This window comes from Heterodontus francisci, chromosome 25, assembly GCF_036365525.1.
Source record: "Heterodontus francisci isolate sHetFra1 chromosome 25, sHetFra1.hap1, whole genome shotgun sequence".
Taxonomy (NCBI): domain Eukaryota; kingdom Metazoa; phylum Chordata; class Chondrichthyes; order Heterodontiformes; family Heterodontidae; genus Heterodontus; species Heterodontus francisci.
The window spans coordinates 16,885,626-16,906,946 of NC_090395.1; the positions used below are offsets into that span (position 1 = coordinate 16,885,626).

The 21,321-nt window shown below is 47.1% G+C and overlaps 1 protein-coding gene across 1 annotated transcript in view; it reads left to right on the plus strand.

The window, feature by feature from the left end:
- mybpha (myosin binding protein Ha) overlaps positions 1-21,321 on the plus strand; it is a 278,659-nt gene that overhangs the window by 12,071 nt on the left and 245,267 nt on the right. Inside the window, exon 4 of the mRNA XM_068057618.1 lies at positions 13,646-13,734. Coding sequence (XP_067913719.1) covers positions 13,646-13,734 — 89 coding nt within the window. The remainder of the gene's footprint in view (positions 1-13,645; positions 13,735-21,321) is intronic.

Genomic DNA, 21,321 nt, shown 5'->3' on the forward strand with positions numbered 1-21,321 from the left:
TGTGTCGCGCATTATCGTCCAGTGATACACATTATCACCCGGTGACACACATTATCACCCGGTGACACACATTATCACCCGGCGATACACATTATTGTCCTATGTCACGCATTATCGTCCAGTGACACACATTATCGTCCAGTGACACACATTATCACCCGGTGACACACATTATCACCCGGTGACACACATTATCACCCGGTGATGCACATTATCGTCCTATGTCGCGCATTATCACCCGGTGACACACATTATCACCCGGTGATACACATTATCACCCGGTGATACACATTATCATCCTGTGTCGCACAATATCACCCGGTGACACACATTATCATCCTGTGTCGCGCATTATCGTCCGGTGACACACATTATCACCCGGTGACGCACATTATCATACAGTGTCGCACATTATCACCCGGTGACACACATTATCATCCTGTGTCGCGCATTATCGTCCGGTGACACACATTATCACCCGGTGACACACATTATCACCCGGTGATACACATTATCATCCTGTGTCGCACATTATCACCCGGTGACACACATTATCACCCGGTGACGCACATTATCATCCTGTGTCGCACATTATCACCCGGTGACACACATTATCATCCTGTGTCGCGCATTATCACCCGGTGACACACATTATCACCCGGTGACACACATTATCACCCGGTGACGCACATTATCACCCGGTGACACACATTATCACCCGGTGATACACATTATCATCCTGTGTCGCACATTATCACCCGGTGACACACATTATCATCCTGTGTCGCGCATTATCACCCGGTGACACACATTATCATCCTATGTCACGCATTATCGTCCAGTGACACACATTATCACCCGGTGACACACATTATCACCCGGTGACACACATTATCACCCGGTGATACACATTATCATCCTGTGTCGCACATTATCACCCGGTGACACACATTATCATCCTGTGTCGCGCATTATCACCCGGTGACACACATTATCATCCTATGTCACGCATTATCGTCCAGTGACACACATTATCACCCGGTGATACACATTATCATCCTGTGTCGCACATTATCACCCGGTGACACACATTATCACCCGGTGATACACATTATCATCCTGTGTCGCACATTATCACCCGGTGATACACATTATCATCCTGTGTCGCACATTATCACCCGTTGACACACATTATCACCCGGTGACACACATTATCACCCGGTGATACACATTATCATCCTGTGTCGCACATTATCACCCGGTGACACACATTATCACCCGGTGACGCACATTATCACCCGGTGACACACATTATCACCCGGTGACGCACATTATCACCCGGTGACACACATTATCACCCGGTGACGCACATTATCATCCTGTGACACACATTATCATCCTGTGTCGCACATTATCACCCGGTGACACACATTATCATCCTGTGACACACATTATCACCCGGTGATACACATTGTCATCCTGTGTCGCACATTATCACCCGGTGACACACATTATCATCCTGTGTCGCGCATTATCACCCGGTGACACACATTATCACCCGGTGACACACATTATCACCCGGTGATACACATTGTCATCCTGTGTCGCAAATTATCACCCGGTGACACACATTATCATCCTGTGTCGCGCATTATCACCCGGTGACACACATTATCATCCTATGTCACGCATTATCGTCCAGTGACACACATTATCACCCGGTGACGCACATTATCACCCGGTGACGCACATTATCACCCGGTGACACACATTATCACCCGGTGATGCACATTATCATCCTGTGTCGCACATTATCACCCGGTGACACACATTATCATCCTGTGTCGCGCATTATCACCCGGTGACACACATTATCACCCGGTGATACACATTATCATCCTGTGTCGCATATTATCACCCGGTGACACACATTATCATCCTGTGTCGCGCATTATCACCCGGTGACACACATTATCATCCTATGTCACGCATTATCGTCCAGTGACACACATTATCACCCGGTGACACACATTATCGTCCGGTGACACACATTATCGCCCGGCGATACACATTATTGTCCTGTGTCGCGCATTATCGTCCAGTGACACACATTATCACCCGGTGACACACATTATCGTCCGGTGACACACCTTATCACCCGGTGACACACATTATCACCCGGTGACACACATTAACATCCTGTGTCGCGCATTATCGTCCAGTGATACACATTATCACCCGGTGACACACATTATCACCCGGCGATACACATTATCACCCGGTGACACACATTATCGCCCGGCGATACACATTATTGTCCTATGTCACGCATTATCGTCCAGTGACACACATTATCGTCCAGTGACACACATTATCACCCGGTGACACACATTATCACCCAGTGATACACATTATCACCCGGTGACACACATTATCACCCGGCGATACACATTATTGTCCTATGTCTCGCATTATCGTCCAGTGACACACATTATCGTCCAGTGACGCACATTATCACCCGGTGACACACATGATCACCCGGTGATGCACATTATCGTCCTATGTCGCGCATTATCACCCGGTGACACACATTACCACCCGGTGATACACATTATCACCCGGTGATACACATTATCATCCTGTGTCGCGCATTATCGTCCGGTGACACACATTATCACCCGGCGATACACATTATCATCCTGTGTCGCGCATTATCGTCCAGTGACACACATTATCACCCGGTGACACACATTATCATCCTGTGTCGCACATTATCACCCGGTGACACACATTATCACCCGGTGATACACATTATCATCCTGTGTCGCGCATTATCGTCCGGTGACACACATTATCACCCGGTGATACACATTATCATCCTGTGTCGCGCATTATCGTCCAGTGACACACATTATCACCCGGTGACACACATTATCACCCGGTGACACACATTATCATCCTGTGTCGCACATTATCACCCGGTGACACACATTATCACCCGGTGATACACATTATCATCCTGTGTCGCACATTATCACCCGGTGACATACATTATCACCCGGTGATACACATTATCATCCTGTGTCGCACATTATCACCCGGTGACACACATTATCACCCGGCGATACACATTATTGTCCTATGTCACGCATTATCGTCCAGTGACACACATTATCACCCGGTGACACACATTATTGTCCTATGTCACACATTATCGTCCGGTGACACACATTATCACCCGGTGACACACATTATCGTCCGGTGACACACATTATCACCCGGCGATACACATTATTGTCATGTGTCGCGCATTATCGTCCAGTGACACACATTATCACCCGGTGACACACATTATCGTCCGGTGACACACATTATCACCCGGCGATACACATTATTGTGCTGTGTCGCGCATTATCGTCCAGTGACACACATTATCACCCGGTGACACACATTATCGTCCGGTGACACACATTATCACCCGGTGACACACATTATCACCCGGCGATACACATTATTGTCCTATGTCACGCATTATCGTCCAGTGACACACATTATCACCCGGTGACACACATTATCACCCGGTGACACACATTATCATCCTGTGTCGCGCATTATCGTCCAGTGACACACATTATCACCCGGTGATACACATTATCATCCTGTGTCGCACATTATCACCCGGTGACACACATTATCATCCTGTGTCGCACATTATCACCCGGTGACACACATTATCATCCTGTGTCGCGCATTATCGTCCAGTGATACACATTATCACCCGGTGACACACATTATCACCCGGTGACACACATTACCATCCTGTGTCGCACATTATCACCCGGTGACACACATTATCATCCTGTGTCGCGCATTATCGTCCAGTGATACACATTATCACCCGGTGACACACATTATCACCCGGCGATACACATTATCACCCAGTGACACTCATTATCGTCCGGTGACACACAATATCACCCGGTGACACACATTATCGTCCGGTGACACACATTATCACCCGGTGACACACATTATCGTCCGGTGACACACAATATCACCCGGTGACACACATTATCGTCCGGTGACACACATTATCACCCGGTGACACACATTATCACCCGGTGACACACATTATCGTCCAGTGACACACATTATCACCCGGTGACACACATTATCACCCGGTGACACACATTATCACCCGGTGACACACATTATCACCCGGTGACACACATTATCGTCCAGTGACACACATTATCGTCCGGTGACACACATTATCACCCGGTGACACACATTATCACCCGGTGACACACATTATCGTCTGGTGACACACAATATCACCCGGTGACACACATTATCACCCGGTGACACACATTATCGTCCAGTGACACACATTATCGTCCGGTGACACACATTATCACCCGGTGACACACATTATCACCCGGTGACACACATTATCGTCCGGTGACACACAATATCACCCGGTGACACACATTATCACCCGGTGACACACATTATCGTCCGGTGACACACATTATCACCCGGTGACACACATTATCACCCGGTGACACACATTATCGTCCAGTGACACACATTATCGTCCGGTGACACACATTATCACCCGGTGACACACATTATCACCCGGTGACACACATTATCGTCCGGTGACACACATTATCACCCGGTGACACACATTATCACCCGGTGACACACATTATCGTCCGGTGACACACAATATCACCCGGTGACACACATTATCGTCCGGTGACACACATTATCACCCGGTGACACACATTATCACCCGGTGACACACATTATCGTCCAGTGACACACATTATCGTCCAAAGACACACATTATCATCCAGTGACACACATTATCACCCGGTGACACACATTATCGTCCGGTGACACACATTATCGTCCAGTGACACACATTATCATCCAGTGACACACATTATCGTCCGGTGACACACATTATCACCCGGTGACACACATTATCACCCGGCGACACACATTATCACCCGGTGACACGCATTATCGTCCAGTGACACACATTATCACCCGGTGACACACATTATCGTCCAGTGACACACATTATCACCCGGTGACACACATTATCGTCCAGTGACACACATTATCGTCCGGTGATACACATTATCACCCGGTGATGCACATTATCACCCGGTGACACACATTATCATCCAGTGACACACATTATCGTCCAGTGACACACATTATCATCCGGTGATACACATTATCACCCGGTGACACACATTATCACCCGGTGACACACATTATCACCCGGCAATACACATTATTGTCCTATGTCACGCATTATCGTCCAGTGACACACATTATTACCCGGTGACACACATTATCGTCCAGTGACACACATTATCGTCCGGTGATACACATTATCACCCGGTGATGCACATTATCACCCGGTGACACACATTATCACCCGGTGATGCACATTATCGTCCTATGTCGCGCATTATCGTCCAGTGACACACATTATCGTCCAGTGACACACATTATCGTCGAGTGACACACATTATCACCCGGTGACACACATTATCATCCTGTGTCGCGCATTATCGTCCAGTGACACACATTATCACCCGGTGATACACATTATCATCCTGTGTCGCACATTATCACCCGGTGACACACATTATCATCCTGTGACACACATTATCATCCTGTGTCGCGCATTATCACCCGGTGACACACATTATCACCCGGTGATACACATTATCATCCTGTGTCGCACATTATCACCCGGTGACACACATTATCACCCGGTGACACACATTATCATCGTGTGTCGCACATTATCGTCCAGTGACACACATTATCACCCGGTGATACACATTATCATCCTGTGTCGCACATTATCACCCGGTGACACACATTATCACCCGGTGACACACATTATCACCCGGTGACACACATTATCATCCTGTGTCGCGCATTATCGTCCAGTGACACACATTATCACCCGGTGATACACATTATCATCCTGTGTCGCACATTATCACCCGGTGACACACATTATCACCCGGTGACACACATTATCACCCGGTGATGCACATTATCACCCGGTGACACACATTATCACCCGGTGACACACATTATCACCCGGTGACACACATTATCATCCTGTGTCGCACATTATCACCCGGTGATACACATTATCATCCTGTGTCGCACATTATCACCCGGTGACACACATTATCACCCGGTGACACACATTATCACCCGGTGACACACATTATCATCCTGTGTCGCACATTATCACCCGGTGATACACATTATCATCCTGTGTCGCACATTATCACCCGGTGACACACATTATCACCCGGTGACACACATTATCACCCGGTGACACACATTATCACCCGGTGACGCACATTATCACCCGGTGACGCACATTATCACCCGGTGACACACATTATCACCCGGTGATACACATTATCACCCGGTGACACACATTATCACCCGGTGACGCACATTATCACCCGGTGACACACATTATCACCCGGTGACACACATTATCATCCTGTGTCGCACATTATCGTCCAGTGACACACATTATCACCCGGTGACACACATTATCATCCTGTGTCGCACATTATCGTCCAGTGACACACATTATCACCCGGTGACGCACATTATCATCCTGTGTCGCACATTATCATCCTGTGTCGCACATTATCGTCCAGTGACACACATTATCACCCGGTGACGCACATTATCATCCTGTGTTGCGCATTATCATCCTGTGTCGCACATTATCATCCGGTGACGCACATTATCATCCTGTGTCGCACATTATCGTCCAGTGACACACATTATCACCCGGTGACGCACATTATCATCCTGTGTTGCGCATTATCATCCTGTGTCGCACATTATCACCCGGTGACACACATTATCATCCTGTGTCGCGCATTATCACCCGGTGACACACATTATCATCCTGTGTCGCACATTATCGTCCAGTGACACACATTATCACCCGGTGACGCACATTATCATCCTGTGTCGCACATTATCATCCTGTGTCGCACATTATCGTCCAGTGACACACATTATCACCCGGTGACGCACATTATCATCCTGTGTTGCGCATTATCATCCTGTGTCGCACATTATCACCCGGTGACACACATTATCGTCCGGTGACACACAATATCACCCGGTGACACACATTATCACCCGGTGACACACATTATCGTCCGGTGACACACATTATCACCCGGTGACACACATTATCACCCGGTGACACACATTATCGTCCAGTGACACACATTATCGTCCGGTGACACACATTATCACCCGGTGACACACATTATCACCCGGTGACACACATTATCGTCCGGTGACACACATTATCACCCGGTGACACACATTATCACCCGGTGACACACATTATCGTCCGGTGACACACAATATCACCCGGTGACACACATTATCGTCCGGTGACACACATTATCACCCGGTGACACACATTATCACCCGGTGACACACATTATCGTCCAGTGACACACATTATCGTCCAAAGACACACATTATCATCCAGTGACACACATTATCACCCGGTGACACGCATTATCGTCCAGTGACACACATTATCACCCGGTGACACACATTATCGTCCAGTGACACACATTATCACCCGGTGACACACATTATCGTCCAGTGACACACATTATCGTCCGGTGATACACATTATCACCCGGTGACACACATTATCACCCGGCAATACACATTATTGTCCTATGTCACGCATTATCGTCCAGTGACACACATTATCACCCGGTGACACACATTATCGTCCAGTGACACACATTATCGTCCGGTGATACACATTATCACCCGGTGATGCACATTATCACCCGGTGACACACATTATCGTCCAGTGACACACATTATCGTCCGGTGATACACATTATCACCCGGTGATGCACATTATCACCCGGTGACACACATTATCGTCCAGTGACACACATTATCGTCCGGTGATACACATTATCACCCGGTGATGCACATTATCACCCGGTGACACACATTATCGTCCAGTGACACACATTATCGTCCGGTGATACACATTATCACCCGGTGATGCACATTATCACCCGGTGACACACATTATCACCCGGTGATGCACATTATCGTCCTATGTCGCGCATTATCGTCCAGTGACACACATTATCGTCCAGTGACACACATTATCGTCCAGTGACACACATTATCACCCGGTGACACACATTATCATCCTGTGTCGCGCATTATCGTCCAGTGACACACATTATCACCCGGTGATACACATTATCATCCTGTGTCGCACATTATCACCCGGTGACACACATTATCATCCTGTGACACACATTATCATCCTGTGTCGCGCATTATCACCCGGTGACACACATTATCACCCGGTGATACACATTATCATCCTGTGTCGCACATTATCACCCGGTGACACACATTATCACCCGGTGACACACATTATCATCGTGTGTCGCACATTATCGTCCAGTGACACACATTATCACCCGGTGATACACATTATCATCCTGTGTCGCACATTATCACCCGGTGACACACATTATCACCCGGTGACACACATTATCACCCGGTGACACACATTATCATCCTGTGTCGCGCATTATCGTCCAGTGACACACATTATCACCCGGTGATACACATTATCATCCTGTGTCGCACATTATCACCCGGTGACACACATTATCACCCGGTGACACACATTATCACCCGGTGATGCACATTATCACCCGGTGACACACATTATCACCCGGTGACACACATTATCACCCGGTGACACACATTATCATCCTGTGTCGCACATTATCACCCGGTGATACACATTATCATCCTGTGTCGCACATTATCACCCGGTGACACACATTATCACCCGGTGACACACATTATCACCCGGTGACACACATTATCATCCTGTGTCGCACATTATCACCCGGTGATACACATTATCATCCTGTGTCGCACATTATCACCCGGTGACACACATTATCATCCTGTGTCGCACATTATCACCCGGTGACACACATTATCACCCGGTGACACACATTATCACCCGGTGACGCACATTATCACCCGGTGACACACATTATCACCCGGTGATACACATTATCACCCGGTGACGCACATTATCACCCGGTGACGCACATTATCACCCGGTGACACACATTATCACCCGGTGACGCACATTATCATCCTGTGTCGCACATTATCATCCTGTGTTGCGCATTATCGTCCAGTGACACACATTATCATCCTGTGTTGCGCATTATCGTCCAGTGACACACATTATCACCCGGTGACGCACATTATCATCCTGTGTCGCACATTATCATCCGGTGACGCACATTATCACCCGGTGACGCACATTATCATCCTGTGTTGCGCATTATCATCCTGTGTTGCGCATTATCGTCCAGTGACACACATTATCATCCTGTGTCGCACATTATCATCCTGTGTTGCGCATTATCGTCCAGTGACACACATTATCATCCTGTGTCGCACATTATCATCCTGTGTTGTGCATTATCGTCCAGTGACGCACATTATCACCCGGTGACGCACATTATCATCCTGTGTTGCGCATTATCGTCCAGTGACACACATTATCATCCTGTGTCGCGCATTATCACCCGGTGACGCACATTATCATCCTGTGTTGCGCATTATCGTCCAGTGACACACATTATCATCCTGTGTCGCGCATTATCATCCGGTGACACACATTATCATCCTGTGTCGCGCATTATCGTCCAGTGACACACATTATCATCCTGTGTCGCACATTATCACCCGGTGACACACATTATCATCCTGTGTCGCGCATTATCATCCGGTGACACACATTATCATCCTGTGTCGCACATTATCGTCCAGTGACACACATTATCATCCTGTGTCGCGCATTATCATCCGGTGACACACATTATCATCCTGTGTCGCGCATTATCGTCCAGTGACACACATTATCATCCTGTGTCGCACATTATCACCCGGTGACACACATTATCATCCTGTGTCGCGCATTATCATCCGGTGACACACATTATCATCCTGTGTCGCACATTATCGTCCAGTGACACACATTATCATCCTGTGTCGCGCATTATCATCCGGTGACACACATTATCATCCGGTGATACACATTATCATCCTGTGTCGCGCATTATCGTCCAGTGACACACATTATCATCCTGTGTCGCGCATTATCATCCAGTGACACACATTATCATCCTGTGTCGCGCATTATCATCCGGTGACACACATTATCATCCTGTGTCGCGCATTATCATCCGGTGATACACATTATCATCCTGTGTCGCGCATTATCGTCCAGTGACACACATTATCATCCTGTGTCGCGCATTATCATCCGGTGACACACATTATCATCCTGTGTCGCGCATTATCATCCGGTGACACACATTATCATCCTGTGTCGCGCATTATCATCCGGTGACACACATTATCATCCTGTGTCGCGCATTATCATCCGGTGACACACATTATCATCCTGTGTCGCGCATTATCATCCGGTGACACACATTATCATCCTGTGTCGCGCATTATCATCCGGTGACACACATTATCATCCTGTGTCGCGCATTATCATCCGGTGACACACATTATCATCCTGTGTCGCGCATTATCATCCGGTGACACACATTATCATCCTGTGTCGCGCATTATCATCCGGTGACACACATTATCATCCTGTGTCGCGCATTATCATCCAGTGACACACATTATCATCCTGTGTCGCGCATTATCATCCGGTGACACACATTATCATCCTGTGTCGCGCACTATCGTCCAGTGACACACATTATCATCCTGTGTCGCACATTATCACCCGGTGACACACATTATCATCCGGTGATACACATTATCATCCTGTGTCGCGCATTATCGTCCAGTGACACACATTATCATCCTGTGTCGCGCATTATCGTCCAGTGACACACATTATCATCCTGTGTCGCGCATTATCATCCGGTGACACACATTATCATCCTGTGTCGCGCATTATCGTCCAGTGACACACATTATCATCCTGTGTCGCACATTATCATCCGGTGACACACATTATCATCCTGTGTCGCGCATTATCGTCCAGTGACACACATTATCATCCTGTGTCGCACATTATCACCCGGTGACGCACATTATCATCCTGTGTCGCACATTATCACCCGGTGACGCACATTATCATCCTGTGTCGCGCATTATCGTCCAGTGACGCACATTATCATCCTGTGTCGCACATTATCACCCGGTGACGCACATTATCATCCTGTGTCGCGCATTATCATCCGGTGACACACATTATCATCCTGTGTCGCACATTATCACCCGGTGACACACATTATCACCCGGTGACGCACATTATCATCCTGTGTCGCGCATTATCACCCGGTGACGCACATTATCACCCGGTGACACACATTATCATCCTGTGTCGCACATTATCACCCGGTGACACACATTATCATCCTGTGTCGCACATTATCACCCGGTGACGCACATTATCACCCGGTGACACACATTATCACCCGGTAACACACATTATCACCCGGTGACACACATTATCATCCTGTGTCGCACATTATCATCCGGTGACACACATTATCATCCTGTGTCGCACATTATCACCCGGTGACGCACATTATCCCCCGGTGACACACATTATCACCCGGTGACACACATTATCATCCTGTGTCGCACATTATCACCCGGTGACGCACATTATCACCCGGTGACACACATTATCACCCGGTGACACACATTATCATCCGGTGACGCACATTATCACCCGGTGAGACACATTATCACCCGGTGACGCACATTATCACCCGGTGACACACATTATCATCCTGTGTCGCACATTATCACCCGGTGACACACATTATCACCCGGTGACAAGCATTATCATCCGGTGACACACATCATCCAGTGATAAACATTGCCATCAAGTGATGTGCATTACCATCCTGTGACCCATATCATTATCCAGTGGCGGGCATTGCCATCCAATGACATGCATTATCATCCAGTGCCATCAGTAATGCACATTGCCATTCAGTAACCTACATTACTTTGATTAACTTGTAAGTATATTATGTATGTTACAATTCAATAACCTACATTACCATTCAGTAACATAGATTATCTGGAGTATTTCACTTACTTTCAGTGAACCTGTTGGGTTTTAACAACATTCTGACAGATTCATGGTCATCTCTGCTGTAACCAGCTTTTTAACAATTTTTTCATGGGATGTGAGCATCCCTGACAAGGCCAGCATTTGTTGCCCATTATTAATTGCTCTTGAGATGGTGGTGGTGATGAGCCATCTTCTTGAACTGCTGCAGCCCATCCGGTGTTGGTACACCCAGAGTGCTAATAGGAAGGGAATTCCAGGATTTTAACCCAGCTGCAGTGAAGAAATTGTGATACAGTTCCAAGTTAGGATGGTGTGTGACTTGTCGAAGGAGCCTTAGTGTGTTGTTGCAGTGCATCTTGTAGATGGTACACACGGCTGCCACTGTGGTGGTGGAGCGAGTGAATGATATGGTGGTGGAGATCAAGCAGGTTGCTTTGTTCTGGATGGTGTTGAGTTTCTTGAGTGTTGTTGGAGCTGCACCCATCCAGGCAAGTGGAGAGTATTCCATCACACTCCTGACTTGTGCCTTGTAGATGGTGGACAGATCTGGAGATGAGTAACTTGCCACACAATTCCCAGCCGCTGACCTGCTCTTGTAGCCACAGTATTTATGTGGCTGGTCCAGTTAAGTTCCTCTTGATAGCGCTGTCGACGACACCTTCCATCACTTTGCTAACGATTAAAAATAGACTGATGGGGCGGTAATTTAAGACTTCTTTAAAAAAAAACTACTACAGTGAAATTTAAGTTCCCATTCTCTGTGATTTCTAATTTAGAAGCACACCTACTACACTAGACTGTTCAAAGGGAAATTTAGACAATTGGCTTAACTTCAAACACAAATACAATTCTGTCTTAATCCTATTTGCAGACAGGTGTCCTGTACTTCAGTGTACATCACTGTCTTAATGCCCAGTTTGCTAACCAGCATATTGTAGCTCAGTGGCAGCTTCTCGCCTCTGAATAAGAAGGTCATAGGTTCAAATTGCACTCCAGGAACTTGAACACATAATCCAGGCCAACACTTCAATACAGTACCGAAGGAGTACTGCAATGTCAGAGGTAGCGTTTGCAGATGAGACGTTAAACTAAGGCCCCAGCTGCCCTCTCATGTGGATGTTAAAGATTCCTGGAGAGTTCTCCATAGTGTCCTTGGCAATATTTATTCCTCAACCAGCATCACTAAAACAGATGAGCTGGTTATTTATTTCATTGCTGTTTGTGGGAGCTTACTGTGTGGAAATTGACTGCCATGTTCCTACATTACCACAGTGATTACACTTTAAAGTACTTCATTGGCTGTAAAGTGGTTTGGGATGTCATGAGGTCATGAAAGGCACTATAGAAATGCATGCCTTACTTTCTTTTAGATTCTGAGTTTCAATCTTCATTGAGTGCTTTGTTTTTTTCTCACAGATACTCCCAAAATCCGTTTGCCCCGCAACTTGAGAGGAACCTTTATTAGGAAAGTTGGGCAGACATTAAACCTGTCCATACCTGTCCAGGTGAGTAACTATGACTATGAAGTGATAAATCCTTCTGTTGACTCCATAGCACGGCCTACATGCATGGAGTGGCATCGGATGCATAATAGTCAGCGGCAGCTCAGGTTGAAACTTTGGGTCAAAGATGTAGTAGCATTAATAATCTTTTCAAAAAGGAGTTTCCATTGGCAAGCCTGCATAACTTACAACAGGAACTTGGCCTTATGTCCAAAGCATCTAGAATAGTGGCCCCAGTGTGAACACTGAATCATTTTACCACGTGAGTGTACATCAGAAATGATAAGGTCTACCCAACTATACCATCCAGATCTCTCCAAACCAGTGGAAAATACCACACAGGCAGTCAATACAATTTAAGCTAAATCTGCGAATTCACTTTATAAAACAGTAAACCTACACAGAAGAATGAATCATCAGATAAAAATAACAAGCATTATACATAGCACCATCTGTTCAATAACAAAAACAATTCTGAAATCCTAACAGTTTAGTAACGTTTCAATTTAAGTCCATGATGTAAAGCTTTATATGTGAAATGTACCACATGAACCCTTAACAACTTTCCTTTTGCTTTGATGGACATGCTGGCATAAAAGAATTTTACAAAAGCATTCTTCTCACTTAATGAGCAACTGTTCCATACACAAAGATATTGAATTTCTTATAAATTAAAACTGAATGGTTCCTAGCATCTCACACACACATCTGTCATTTAAAAACTAATTCTTACGGATTTAAAAAACATTGTAATCAGCTTAATTTTTGACCTGTATATTTTCCCAGTTCTCACTCTTCTCCAAACATACTAAGGTAAATCTGAAGTTCTAATAGTGACTTGCATTCATTAATGTTCAAATCCCCAGTTTGCCTGCTAGCAGGAAGGTCAGATAGGGCAACTTGGACTGGTCATAATGGGGCAGAGAGAATAGAGAGGATATTACAGATTATTGTTACGTCTCCGTAGAGCAGATGGAAGTGCAACAAATTGTAACCTGCCCCCCAGTATAAGTGTGAGTGTGTTTGAGAGTAAACCATTTTAAACTGTTATGCTTCTCAACCCAATGAAAGGTAAAGTAACACCAGCAGTAATCTTGCTCAGATTCACATTATTGTGGCTGAAACCTTAAGGAAAGGTCAAGCCTTGTTAACTGGCAAACATGATGGGCAATGTGATCGTCAAAGAATGGGTGAATTTAGGGGTGAGGTCAAAAAGTAGATGAATATGTGGGTGGGCTCAAAGAGTGGGCCAACATTGGAGGAGGTCAAAGAGTGGGTCAACATGGAGAGTCAAAAAGTGGGTCAATATTGGGGGAGGCTCAAAGAGAGGGTCAACATGGGGGAGGGCAATGAGTGGGTCAAGATTCAGAACAGACATAGCAGCTCAACACTTGGCATCCATGAGGCATTGTAGTCCATTAGCAGCAGCAGAATTGTATTCAACCACAATCTATAGCTTCATGACTCGACAGATCCCCCACTCTACCATTACCATCAAGCCAGGGGGTCAACCCTGGATCAATGAGGAGTGCAGGAGGACATGCCAGGAGCAGCACCAGACATGCCTCAATGAGGTGCCAACTTGACGAAGCTAAGACACAGGATGATGAGTATGCTAAACAGAAGAAGCAGCATGTGATAGACAGAGCTTAGCGATCCCACAACCAACAGATCAGATCAAAGCTGTTCAAAGTTTTGCCACATCTAATCGTGAATGGTGGTGGACAATTAAAAAACTAACCGGAAGAGGAAGTGTCACTAATATCCCCATCCTCAATGATTGGGAAGCCCAGCATGTCAGTGCAAAAGGCAACACTGAAGCATTTGCAACAATCTTCAGCCAGAAGTGCCAAATCGATCTCGGCCTCGTCCTGAAGGACCCAGCATCACAGATGTCAGCCTTCAGCCAATTTGATTCATTCCACATGATATCAATAAGCAGCTGAAGGCACTGGATACAGCAGAGGTTATGGGCCCTGACAACATCCTGGCTGTAGTACTGAAGACTTGTGCTGCAGAACTAGCCGCACCCCTGGCCAAGCTGTTTCAGTACAGCTACAACACTGGCACAGGAACATAGGAGCAGGAGTAGGCCATTCAGCCTATCGAGCCTGCTGCACCATTCAATAAGATCATGGGATCATCCACTTCAATGTCTTTTTCCCACACTATCCTCCTATCCCTTTATGTCATTTGTATTTAGAAATCTGTCAATCTCTGCTTTAAACATACTCAATGACTGAGCTTCCACAGCCCTCTGGGGTAGAGAATTCCAAAGATTCACAACCCTCTGAGTAAAGAAATTTCTCCTCATCTCTGTCCTAAGTGGCTTCCCTCTTATTTTGAAATTGTGTCCTCTGATTCTCGACTCCCCAACCAGGGAAAACATCTTAGCTGCATCTTCCCTGTCTATCCCTTTAAGTATTTTGAAGGTTTCAATGAGATCTCATTCTCCGAAACTCTAGAGAATACAGGCCCAGTTTCCCCAATCTCTCTTCATAGGACAGTCCCACCATTCCGGGAACAAGTCTGGTGAATCTTCATTGCACTCCCTCTATGACAATAATATCTTTCCTAAGATAAGGGGATCAAAACTGCACACCGTACTCCAGGTGTGGTCTAACCAAGGTTCTATACAATCGAAGCAAGAACAAAGAACAGTACAGCACAGGAACAGGCCATTCGGCCCTCCAAGCCTGCACCGATCTTGATGCCTGCCTAAACTAACACCTTCTGCACTTCTGGGGCCCATATCCCTCTATTCCCTTCCTATTCATATATTTGTCAAGATGTCTCTTAAACGTCGCTATTGTATCTGCTTCCACCACCTCCCCTGGCAGCAAGTTCCAGGCACTCACCACCCTCTGTGTAAAAAAACTTGCCTCGCACATCCCCTCTAAACTTTGCCCCTCGCACCTTAAACCTATGTCCCCTAGTAACTGACTCTTCCACCCTGGGAAAAAGCTTCTGACTATCCACTCTGTCCATGCCGCTCATAACTTTGTAAACCTCTATCATGTCGCCCCTCCACCTCCATCTTTCCAGTGAAAACAATCCGAGTTTTTCCAACCTCTCCTCATAGCTAATGCCCTCCAGACCAGGCAACATCCTGGTAAATCTCCTCTGTACCCTCTCCAAAGCATCCACATCCTTCTGGTAGTGTGGCGACCAAAATTGCACGCGATATTCTAAGTGTGGCCTAACTAAGGTTCTGTACAGCTGCAGCATGACTTGCCTATTTCTATACTCTATGCCCCGACCGATGAAGGCAAGCATGCCGTATGCCTTCTAGACTACCTTATCCACCTGCGTTGCCACTTTCAGTGACCTGTGGACCTGTACGCCCAGATCTCTCTGCCTGTCAATACTCCTCAGGGTTCTGCCATTTACTGTATACCTCCCACCTGCATTAGACCTTCCAAAATGCATTACCTCACATTTGTCTGGATTAAACTCCATCTGCCATTTCTCCGCCCAATTCTCCAACCGATCTATATCCTGCTGTATCCTTTGACAATCCTCATCACTATCCGCAACTCCACCAACCTTTGCGTCATCCGCAAACTTACTAATCAGACCAGCTACATTTTCCTCCAAATCATTTATATATACTACAAACAGCAAAGGTCCCAGTACTGATCCCTGCGGAACACCACTAGTCACATCCCTGCATTCAGAAAAACACCCATCCACTGATATTCAATGTTAACTGCCTCCACCTCCTCTTCCTGCTCTCACCTCCGGCTCCTCCCTTGATGAGTTCTCTGCTTCCAGGTCCTCACTGTCCTCAAGGTTGATACCTCTCTGGAGGGCCAGGTCATGGAAATCACAGCAGACCACCACAATGATTGAGACCCTTGCAGGAGGGTACTGGGGCGCACCACCCAACCGGTCCAGGCACTGGAATCACATCTTCAGAAACCTGATGGCCTGCTCAATGATTGTCCTGCTGAGCAAGTGGCTTTGTTTATGTCGTCTTTGTACCTCTGTCTGGGGCTGCCATTGCGGGATGAGTAGCCATATCTTCAAGGGATATCCATTGTCTTCTCGAATCTGTCCGTGGAGTTTGAGGGTTGGAGTGAAGATCTGAGGTGGCCCAGACTGCCGGAGGATGAAGGAGTCATGGCAGCTGCCAGGAAAGTGAGTGCGAACAAGTAGGAAGCTCTTGTTGTGGTCACAGACCAGTTGGATGTTGAGGGAGTGGAAGCCTTTCCTGTTGATGAATCTGACCCACTGCGCACCTCGATGGCCACATGGGTGCAATCAATTCTGCCCCGCACCTGGGGGAATCCAGTGATGGCAGCAAAACACAGTGCCCTCTGTCCCTGCAAAGCCACATCTGTCATCAACTGAATGTACTGTCCAGCTCTGGCAAAGAGGATATCAGTGACCAGCAAGATGCAGCGGTGTGCAGCCACTAAGGTCCACAGCTGATCCTTGGAAGCAGCCAGAAGTGAAGACATTGAAGGCTGCAGTGACCTTGACAGCCATTGGCAGGGCATGACAGCCAGTGCTGCGAGCTGTGCGGTCTTCAGCGATGAGGCCACAGATCCGTGACCATCTGCCTGGAGAGTTGCTGTCTCCTGGGGCACTGGTTCACGGTCATCTCAAGGTAGCTCCGTTTTTGGCAGTCAATCCTCTGTTGGGGTTTGGCCTCCATTGCCTCCCTGCCCCTCTTTCCTCTCCCGTGCTCTCCGGTTGCTCAGGGGTCTGCCCTTTTATGGAGGGTGTTGCCCCTCATCACCACTGGAGCCAAAATCTGACAGTCGTGCCCCCATTGCCAGCTGTAGCCTTCCTTCTGAGCAGCTGGCTGCCCGGTTGTCCTTGGCAGCATTTACCACTGTTCTCCAGCCCCCACAATGCCAGGGGGTGTTGACCCCATTCAAAGCCTGGGCACTGAGTGCTCACTCTCCTTGCCACCTATACATCACCAAAGGCCCCTTTACCAAGTGCTGAGTCCCCCTTTGTCCCACTGACCCTTTTATGGGGCCGGGGTAATGCCCTGCCCACCGTTTAAAAATTTACGGGTCACCCCTTGACACGCTCTTAATGAGCTTTTTAACAAATTTAATTGGCCTCAATTGGGAAGAGACCGTGATCCCTGTCCTGCCCTTCTCCCACCCTGGTTCTTGCTGCCAGTTTAGTTTTAGTTTAGAGATACAGCACTGAAACAGGCCCTTCGGCCCACCGAGTCTGTGCCGACCATCAACCACCCATTTATACTAATCCTACACTAATCCCATATTCCTACCACATCCCCACCTGTCCCGATATTTCCCTACCACCTACCTATACCAGGGGCAATTTATAATGGCCAATTAACCTATCAACCTGCAAGTCTTTGGCATGTGGGAGGAAACCGGAGCGCCCGGAGGAAACCCACGCAGTCACAGGGAGAACTTGCAAACTCCACACAGGCAGTACCCAGAATTGAACGCGGGTCGCTGGAGCTGTGAGGCTGCGGTGCTAACCACTGCGCCACTGTGCCGCCCATACCCTTCCTCTGTCTTCTATGACCGAGCCAGTTCTGTATCCATCTTGCCAGCTCACCTCTGATCCCGTGTGACTTCACCTTTTGTACCAGTCTGCCATGCGGGACCTTGTCAAAGGCTTTACTAAAGTCCATATAGATAACATCCACTGCCCTTCCTTCATCAATCATCTTCGTCACTTCCTCAAAAAACTCAAATTAGTAAGACACGACCTCCCCTTCACACAACCATGCTGTCTCTCGCTAATAAGTTCGTTTGTTTCCAAATGGGAGTAAATCCTGTCCCGAATAATCCTCTCTAATAATTTCCCTACCACAGACATAAGGCTCACCGGCCTATAATTTCCTGGATTATCCTTGCCACCCTTCTTAAACAAAGGAACAACATTGGCTATTCTCCAGTCCTCTGGGACCTCACCTGTCGCCAATGAGGATGCAAAGATTTCTGTCAAGGCCCCAGCAATTTCTTCCCTTGCCTCCCTCAGTATTCTAGGGTAGATCCCATCAGGCCCTGGGGACTCATCTACCTGAATTCTTTGCAAGACACCCAACACCTCCTCCTTTTTGATAATGAGATGACTGAGACTATCTGCACTCCCTTCCCTAGGCTCATCATCCACCAAGTCCTTCTCCTTGGTGAATACTGATGCAAAGTACTCATTTAATACCTCACCCATTTCCTCTGGCTCCACACATAGATTCCCATCTCTGTCCTTGAGTGGGCCAACCCTTTCCCTGGTTACCCTCTTGCTCTTTATATATGTATAAAAAGCCTTGGGATTTTCCTTAATCCTGTTTGCCAATGACTTTTCATGACCCCTTTTAGCCCTCCTAACTCCTTGCCTAAATTCCTTCCTACTGTCTTTATATTCCTCAAGTGCTTCATCTGTTCCTAGCCTTCCAGCCCTTACAAATGCTTCCTTTTTTCTTTTTGACTAGGCTCACAATATCCCGTGTTATCCAAGCTTCCCGAAACTTGCCAAACTTGTTTTTCTTCCTCACAGGAACATGCTGGTCCTGGATTCTAATCAGCTGACGTTTGAAAGACTCCCACATGTCAGATGTTGATTTACCCTCAAACAGCTGCCCCCAATCTAAATTCTTCAGTTCCTGCCTAATATTGTTATAATTAACCTTCCCCCATTTTAGCCCCTTCACCCGAGGACTACTCTTATCCTTATCCTTAGGCCGACTAGAGGGGAGGCTATGTTGGATTTGGTGCTTGGCAATGAACCAGGCCAGGTGGCAGATCTCTCGGTGGGAGAGCATTTCGGTGATAGTGATCACAACTCCCTGACCTTTACTATAGTCATGGAGAGGGATAGGAGCAGACGGGATGGGAAAATATTTAATTGGGAGAGGGGGAATTACAATGCTATTAGGCAGGAACTGGGGAGTTTAAATTGGGAACAGATGTTCTCAGGGAAATGCACGACAGAAATGTGGAGGTTGTTTAGGGAGCACTTGCTGCGACTGCTGGATAGGTTTGTCCCGATGAGACAAGGAAGGGATGGTAGGGTGAAGGAACCTTGGATGACAAGAGATGTGGAACAGCTAGTCAAGTGGAAGAAGGAAGCTTACTTAAGGTTGAGGAAGCAAGGATCAGACAGGGCTCTAGAGGGTTACAAGGTCGCCAGGAAGGAACTGAAGAATGGACTTAGGAGAGCTAGAAGGGGACATGAAAAAGTCTTGGCGGGTAGGATTAAGGAAAATTAGGATTATGTGAGGAACAAGAGGATGGCCAGAGTGAGGGTAGGGCTGACCAGGGATAGTGGAGGGAACTTGTGCCTGGAGTTGGAGGAGGTAGGGGAGGTCCTTAATGAATACTTTGCTTCAGTATTCACTAGTGAGAGGTACCTGGTCGTTTGTGAGGACAGCGTGGAACAGGCTGATATGCTCGAACAGGTTGATGTTAAGAAGGAGGATGTGCTGGAAATTTTGAAAGACATGAGGATAGTTAAGTCCCCAGGGCCAGACGGGATATACCCAAGGTTATTACAGGAAGCGAGGGAAGAGATTGCCGTGCCTTTGGCGATGATCTTTGCGTCCTCACTGTCCACTGGAGTAGTACCAGATGATTGGAGGGTGGCAAATGTTAT